The following is an 8,567-nucleotide window of genomic DNA, read 5'->3' as shown; positions in this document are numbered from 1 at the left end:
AGGCAAGTATTATTATTCTTTTTAATACAGCAATATATTTATGAAGGAGGATTCTTTTCCCTCCTAATATCTCTTTCTTTCCCTTCCCTCATACTTCAATGGTTAATGTTAAACCATGTCAACATCTTACATTTGTTTTTTTTTTTATAAAAACAATAAGACAAAAAACAATGTGTGAGAGGAGGGAAGAAAAGGGGATGAGAATAAGACGGGAGAGAATCCTACTCTTATATTTATACTAAGGGGTATGGATAAAGTAGCAGCGAACTTGTCATTCTCAAGATTTAAATATAAAACCTTTCACTTACAAGTAAAGAAAAATATTATTAAACCGTAGTCCTAAGTAACATGTAAGTACTATTTTTTTTAGTGAAAAAAGAAAGGAATGTAAGGAGACTCTCAAAAGTGGGACTCTCCATAAACTCTTGATCTCTCACAGTTTAACATCAATTTTTGTGCTAACATTATAACATATTGTGCAAAAAACATGAAGTGACAGAAAAAGCTCCTTAGTGGTTGGGGACGAATTCCAGACCGTATTTATACAGCACATCCTGTTTAGATTCTTGGCATTAGTGAATCACATGATGGTGGGTAGGGGAGATTGAAATGCCTTAGTAAGTTTTTTGGTTTCCAAAAAAAATGAACTGCTGTAACGAAGCTATCAACTGGTTCCTTTTTTTTTTTTTTGAACAAATGATATTATCTACACTAAAGGGAGAGGTAGGCTTAGCCTTACAATAGACTAGTAATAATGTGGTTCAAATTCGCCTTTGGCGAGAGGAAGAAATAAGTAAGGCAAGGGAGCTGTTGAGATGGTACAAATAGGCTAAACCTTCAAGCCAGACATGTTTCACAGATAAGGGGGCGTAGGCTCAAGCTTCATGGATTCCACTTTGAGGCTATCATTTGTTTCATGTGCCTTTAATAGATCAAGTAGCGAGGTTGCTTCAGAAGCAAGTAAAAGATCAAGGCAAGCTCAGATAAAGAAAGTAGATGGCCCTATGGAACGGAACATGCTGCTTATTTACTTGCAGGTGAGTCACCACTTCAACAAGAGATCGAACAAGGCTTCTTTGGGCCTGCTTGACCATCCTTTTCTTGTTCCCAAACCCCCCTAGCTGCCTACCTACTCATGCTCGTAGCCCGATCGGAAGTAAAGAGTGTGAGGCAAATCGAACCTAATACCTTTCACTTACAAGTGAAGAAAAATACCATTAGACAGTAGTACTAAATGACAAACGAGTGGAGACTTGGGGAAAAAAAGTCCAGCATTTCAAAAAGAAAAAGAGAGAAGGAAGGGGAGGGATAAGTGAGAGATGCACCAACCGTGCAAGTTAGTTTAAAGTGGCGGGTAGAAGGGGGGCGGAATTTGAGGGCCCCACATATTAGGCAGAGGCCAGTGGGGGGGGGGGGGGGCTGGTTGGTGTTGCGCTTGCGCACGAAAGCCATCAATAGCTGGCTGCCCACACGTGCACACTTGTTTGACAAATAAATACCCCCAACCTTTTTGTCCCTTTTTAAATTATAATAAATTAAAAATAAAAATTGTTAATTAATCTCCAACTAACGCTATCACTAATTATCCTTGCATTACGGGACTTGACAAAACTGCCCTCATACCCCACCGTTTACCATGAAATAGTACTAGTTTTGTGTGAAATGATAACTTTCTTCCTCTTATGCATTCGGGTTAATTCCGTTTGTTGGATATCTAATTATGACTAACTAATTATATAATTAAGCTCAAAACCTCAGTCAATAACGCTGTATAAATAAATATTATAAGTGATTACTAATAGCAAAGTTAGAATTTTGTTTCAGGAGTAGCCAAAAGTATACCATAAAACTCTTTTATGATTTGATATGTCATGTCCTAAGCTACCGATCCTCATCATTTGGTTTTGGTATAATGTCGTTTTTGTTATCCTCTTCCTCAAGTCAAACCCCATGCCTAGTATCATGACTAAGATTGAAAATAAAAGCCCCTTCAAGCAAAAAAATGAAGGAATGAGGAAACAGGAAAAAGAAAAAGCAAAAGTTATGTATTTAAGATTTCAAGAAATAGAATAAAACAAAAGCAAAAATAAAAATAAAACTAGCTCTTTCGATCACCTGAGTCACTCAAAACTCACAATGACCCGGTTAATAGCATAAGAGCTACCAATCTCAAATCGAATCCGGTGAAGGAAATAAGGAAAAGATTTTAGTTGGGACCCAAATACTCTAAAAAGGTTTTCAAAATCAGAGAGATAACTTTGAATTTTTGTGGGTGAAAAAAAATGTCAAGTAGACTTGGGACCATTTCGGTCCCTTCATGGCTCCTTCCTTGGCGACTACAAATTATTAGGGGTGGGTTCGGTACGGTTACCGTACCAAAACTCTTGTACCAATTACCGTACCAAACTTTCGGTTTGGTAAAATCTATTACCATTACCGTACCAAACTTTCGGTATACCGAAGTTCGGTATTGCCAAAAGTTTGGTTGGCATGGTATGGCAATAGTAATTGCCATTTTGTTTTGGGACAAAATATGTTTTTGTTTTTTTAACCCAATTCAAGGGCAAAACTTTTTTTTTGGTACCATTATCTCATACATTATAGATTAAATTCATCTATTATTCATCATTCACAATTCACACACATAATAATTCAAATGAAGCATCAAGATTCATCATGAAAATTAAGCTTACAATCCAAGTAGAAGTTACGAAACAAAACAAATAGAAGTTAACAATCCAAATAGAAATTAAAGTTTCAAACCAAATGAAAATTGGAAGTAAACTTCAAAAAGGAGAATTCATTGATCAGTTATTCAAGCTTGAGATGTCGAAGCTTTTGGAGGAGGCATTGAACTTGTAGAAGATTGAGTTTGTGTCAAGCCTACATTACAAACAAAGAAAACATATTAATTAGTAGCAAGAAAAATTAAAGTTGAAAACCATTTAATAACAAATTTACTAAAAAAATTAAAGCACATCTTTCTTGTTTTCTCTTCTTCTATTTCCTTGTAAAATTGAAACATATCTTCTGTTGGTCCTTGTAGAAGTTTACTTCACCTGCCCTAAGCCAACCACTAGTACACACTAGTGCCTCCATTATTTTAGGAGTCAAGGATACCCTAAAAGGGTTCACAACCCTCCTCCCTAGACTAAATGCATTTTCACTAGCAACAGTAGAAGTGGGGGTTACAAAGATATTTTGGCTATTTGTGAAAGAATTAGGAACTCTTTTGTGTTTGATTTCCACAATTTTAAGAGATCAAAGCACCAACAACAATGCTAATATAAGTAGGGTTTTATTTTCAAATTATTGGAATATTATAAATATGTGTTATATAATTATGTATTATAGAAATTATAAATTATAAATTATATTGTATTTTCGGTATGGTACGGTAATACCGTGGTAATGGTATCCATTACCAATACCGTACCATGAAATTTCGGTACGGTACAATACCGTACCATTACCGATTGGTACAAAAAATTTGGCACAAAATCGGTATGGCACGGTTGGCAATTCGGTTGGCATGGCAATTTGGCAAAAAAATCCACCCCTACAAATTATACTTCCCCGTCTAATTATTACCTAAGATAGAAACAAGGGTATTTTAGTAAACTTGAAGATTCCCAATCACAATACAATCAAATTTATAAACACTAATCTAAAGTTGAGAGGTGTTAAAAAATCACGACAGAAAACAAAGTCATTGCCGTGTTTGACCTTAAAAGTTGTCACCCAAAAATATTAAATTAAAAAAATATAAACAATGCCTAAATATTATCACTAAATATCATTTTATTCATTTCTACGTAACACACGCGCAAACACAGTATAGAGAAAAATCAAATCAACTCAAATCCCGGGGACTCAAAAGTTGGATTTTTCATTCGTTTTTTCCATTTCCCGATTCAATCTTCAAAACCCAAGTCTCCAAATTTTCGTTTGATCCTTCCGGTTCCTGTTCTGGGTTGTTTGGTTTGTTCGATTTTCTCGGGAAAATCCGACTATTTTCTCGGCCGGAGTCAGAAGTACGATGAAAAACGGCGATTTCCGGTGAAATAGAGAAGCGGAGATGAGTGGTGTTAGTGGAGACTCGAGAACTGGTAACACCGCTTTTGAGACTATAAACGCAGCTGCTTCCGCGATTGCAGCCGCGGAGAACCGTGCGCCTCACGCCACCGCTCAGGTAAATTTGTCACAAAATGTTATTATCTGATGTTGCTGTTGATTCTGAATATGTTGATTTGACCTTGTTTGGAGGATTTTTGAAGTGTTAATCTTTGGTCCTGGTAAATTTTATATTTTAATTTTAATCCCATGTTTATGCGAGAAATTTATAAGATCCGATTGTGTTATGTTAATCTTTGTTCTCGTTGGTTTTGCAAATCTGATTTGGTTTTTATGAATTGGGTATTTTCTTAAATTCATTGAGCTGCCCTTTTGGAAATTTCTGGTCGGGAAACTGCTTTTGGAAGTGGAAATTTCCATGAGAGTTTCTTTGGAGTTGACCTGCTTTTTGCAAAAGCATGGGGCTTTGGTTACTAGATTTTAAAAATGATAAGAAATTTTCTTGGGATTATTGGAATGATTTTGGTTTGGTCTCGCTTTCGGCCAAATGAAGAAACAAACAAAGAAACAAACAAGAAAAAAGGTCGTACCCAGTGCACAAGGCTCCTGCTTTACGCAGGGTCTGGGAGAGGTGAATGTCGGCTAGCCTTACCCCCATTTATGGAGAGGCTGCTCCCAAGTCTCGAACCCGAGACCTACCGCTCATGGGCGAAGGCACTTGCCATCGCACCAAGTGCGACCTCTAAAGAAACAAACAAGAAAAGAAGAAAAAAGATTCCTTGTGAATTATAATTTGTCATTGTAGAGGAGGCAGGATCGATATAAACGGTTCCGCCCTTTTAGTTGACATTAGGAGTCTCAGCTTTAGTTGATTAGTATCGAGCTTCGGCAGTGGAAACGATTCAACATTGACTTAAGGCGAGGGGGGGCAGAGGTTATTCCGATTTATACAAGAAGTATCCGGAAAGAGAGAGAGAGAATGAATGATGAATAAACGAGCTAAAGGTGAAACAGATGTGCATCTTCTCTTGTTAATAATAGCAGTGTACCAGGGGTTAATGTAAAACAGGACCACTTATGCTTATTTAAGCTAACTTAAAGTTCAGAATAGAAATCATTCTTGAGTAACATAACATCCGTTTGGATTTGGCATCTCGAACTGATATGATGTAATAGACTCAAATTTTTAAGCATCCGCAATGTGGAAAGATAACCACTGCTGTTTTTATTGTATTAGAGGTCTGTTTTATTCATGATTTTTGGTTTAATGCAGAAGAGAAGATGGGGTAGTTTCCTGAGCACATATTGGTGTTTTGGATTTCAAAGACACAGAAAGAGCATTGGGCATATTGCTCCTGAACCGACGGACCCTGGAGGTGATGCTTCAAGAGCAGAAAGTTCAATCCAGGCACCTTCAATTGTATTTCCCTTTGTTGCACCTCCGTCCTCTCCTGCATCCTTTCTTCAATCAGAACCACCTTCAGTCACACAATCACCAGCGACTGGTTTTTTCTCTCTTTCAGCAAGCATGTACTCCCCTGGGCCTGCCTCAATTTTTGCTATCGGTCCTTATGCTCACGACACCCAGTTGGTCTCACCGCCTGTTTTCTCAACCCTCACTACTGAACCATCAACTGCTCCCTTTACTCCTCCTCCTGAGTCTGTTCATTTGACTACCCCTTCCTCGCCCGAGGTTCCATTTGCTCAGCTTCTTGATCCTCACTTTCGGAATGGTGAAGGTGGTCAGAGATTCCCATTATCTCACTACGAGTTTCCGTCTTACCAACTTTACCCTGGAAGCCCAGTTGGTCAGCTTATATCGCCAAGCTCAGCAATCTCAGGTTCTGGTACTTCGTCTCCTTTTCCCGACCGCGACTTTGCTGTTGGTGGTCCTCACTTCCTGGAATTCCGAACAGGTGATCCTCCTAAGCTCTTGAACCTTGACATTCTTTCGACCCGTGATTGGGGTTCAAGACTAGCTTCTGGTTCTGTGACCCCTGATGGTGCAAGGTCAACAGTTTCTGATGGTTTCCTTCAAAAGCCTCAAACCCCTGAGGTTGTATTAAATCCACGATCCAACACTAGAGGTAGAAATAATGGAATTGTGATCAACCATAGAGTTTCCTTTGAGTTAAGTTCTGAAGCAATTGTAAGAAGTGTAGAAAAAAAGACGGCATTAGCGGAAGCTGCATCAACTTCTATAGAAGAAACAGAAAAGGGCCAGAGCGAAGAGGATCCTTGCAAAGCAGTGAGCAGTTCCGAGTGCCCTGCCTGTGAGACACCCAGTGATGCACCAGAGAACGCTGTGGCCGACGAGGAGGATGCACAGCTGCACCAGAAGCACCGATCCATCACACTTGGTTCTAGTAAGGAATTCAATTTTGACAATGCTGATGGAGGAGATTCAGGTAACTCAAATACTATTGGCTCCGACTGGTGGGCAAATGAGAAAGTTAGTCTGAAGGAAAACGGGACACCAAAGAATTGGTCTTTCTTCCCTATGGTGCAGCCGGGTGTTAGTTAACTAGTAAGCATCTCGCTGGTTGCCTCCCTATCCGTGGAGCATCAGAGGTAAGACAGGCCTTTGGTTTTTGAAACCGGTCGACACATATACAGTGCCACAATGGCCGCAAATTACTGAGAAATTTTGGGTTATAGATTGGGAAATCTACTAGACGATGACTGAGCCAGGTCTAAGGCTGTTTTTTTTTTTTCTGTACATGGTGACCTGGAATTCAAGCTCTAAAGACAGGTATGGATACTATAAAACCACAGATTAGTGTCAGCTTTCGGATATGTTAAATGTGTTTTATGTATTATAAATTACAATAGAAGCAGATAAGGATGATGTTATTAAATAAATGATGGTAGAATGCTAATTGATTAAAGTCGTTGCCTTTATCTTTGACTCATTTGCCTTATGACATCATTTGCCTAGTGACATTTCTTACGAATGTAGCTTTGACTCTTTTCGTCGTCGGTTCACTGTTGCTGATGGTGAGTGAGGTACCGACATGGGGATAAATCCCCGATAGGGGCGTTTTCCCGATTGGAAACAACATTTTCAATTTCCGTTTTAAAATTTTAAAATCGGATGGGATCATCATTTTTTTAAATTCAAAAGTTTCGGTATATTCAGAAATTTCGGAATTGGAGAAATTTCTGAAATTTCGAAACATAATTGGGATTAATGAGAGAGAGAGAGAGAGAGAGTATGTAGCTTTTGACACTGCGGTGCAGACACACAAGCGATTGATTCATCTCTTCCGCCTTATACGTAGATACATTCTAATTACATTCATTAATTCCAAAGCCTGAAATGATGAAACTAATCAAATACAAATACCAGCTGAATACGAAAAGGATTTCTACGATTACAGGACCGGCATCAAGAACAAGATACTACAAGTATTACTTCTTCAAACCACAAAAAACTACATAAGTTATTAGCTTCCTTTTCTATCATCGTCTTGTGTTCTTGTTTGCAGTTTCCTATCTTCTTGTCACGCGAAAACTGATCCAGCCTTTCCTTCCTCTGATCACAACGCAACCAAATCTGAAACGACATACACTCTTCTGTCCTAATATTTCACCATGAGTTGAAAACAAGTCTGCATACTTGTAACTTCACCAAAAATCCACCCATCTGTTGTCACGGCATTCCGGCCTAATTTTGATGATCGACTTAGAGGTAGAAACATCAACACTCTAGAAGAGGTAGAGCCCTTTCGCTGACTCCTCCTTAGAGGTAGAAAGGGACTCGCGGCTGCTCCCAACAGGTAGAGAATCATGGTCAAGAAGACAAATGCTCCTCACACAAACTGTTACTCTCAAGTACAAGGGCAGACCACGAATTGTAACTGGTTTGCTCTCTTCTCCCTAAAATCAAACCATAAAAGGGAATTGTTATCCTTAATCGAAAGAAGCATTTCGCCATTCTTTGAAAACGCCACAGGCTTGTAACGCTTTAGTGCGCAAGGCATAGCTTCCTGCTCAATTGAATATAGCAAAGTCCAAGATTCTGTCACTCCGTATTTCTTCATAATCCAAACATCACTCCTGGTACCCCAACGATTCACTTAAATGCATAAAGAGCCTCCCAAGACCGCCAAAAACATCTCAGTACTGTCATCCCCATCGACCGGCGTGGGAAACTGGCAATATTCCTTGGTGGCGAGATCTGTTGGAATAAAAGCTGCTTGCAGCCTTGAGGGTTGGAAGTTGGTTCTGAAAGTTTGGAGCATTTCCAAGGCTAGTTTTGTTTAAGTTGTAACAGCTAGTTTCTGATAAGTGTAGTTGGTAAAATCCTAGTCAAGCTAGAGCAGATGTAAGGTTGGGATTTGGACTAGTGTGGGGCTGTGATTCACATATCCAGCTGTCCATTTGAAGGACATGTACCTCTTGCAATTCTGATAAGAATGCAGAGAATGTTTTGTGATCAATGTTGAACGAAATGCATCGGTCTTGCTGCAATCATTAGTAGACTGTAATCC

The 8,567-nt window shown here is 39.0% G+C and overlaps 1 protein-coding gene across 1 annotated transcript; it reads left to right on the top strand.

Moving 5' to 3' along the window:
- Positions 1-3,798: 3,798 nt before the first annotated feature.
- LOC126626859 (uncharacterized) lies at positions 3,799-6,982 on the top strand. Its single transcript, XM_050296260.1, has 2 exons — positions 3,799-4,192; positions 5,348-6,982. The coding sequence occupies exons 1-2, from the start codon at positions 4,079-4,081 to the stop codon at positions 6,596-6,598; spliced, it is 1,365 nt and encodes a 454-aa protein (XP_050152217.1). The 5' UTR covers positions 3,799-4,078; the 3' UTR covers positions 6,599-6,982.
- The last annotated feature ends 1,585 nt before the right edge of the window (positions 6,983-8,567 follow it).

Source organism: Malus sylvestris, chromosome 6 (genome assembly GCF_916048215.2).
Source record: "Malus sylvestris chromosome 6, drMalSylv7.2, whole genome shotgun sequence".
NCBI lineage: Eukaryota > Viridiplantae > Streptophyta > Magnoliopsida > Rosales > Rosaceae > Malus > Malus sylvestris.
This window is presented reverse-complemented; position numbering and strand designations above follow the sequence as displayed.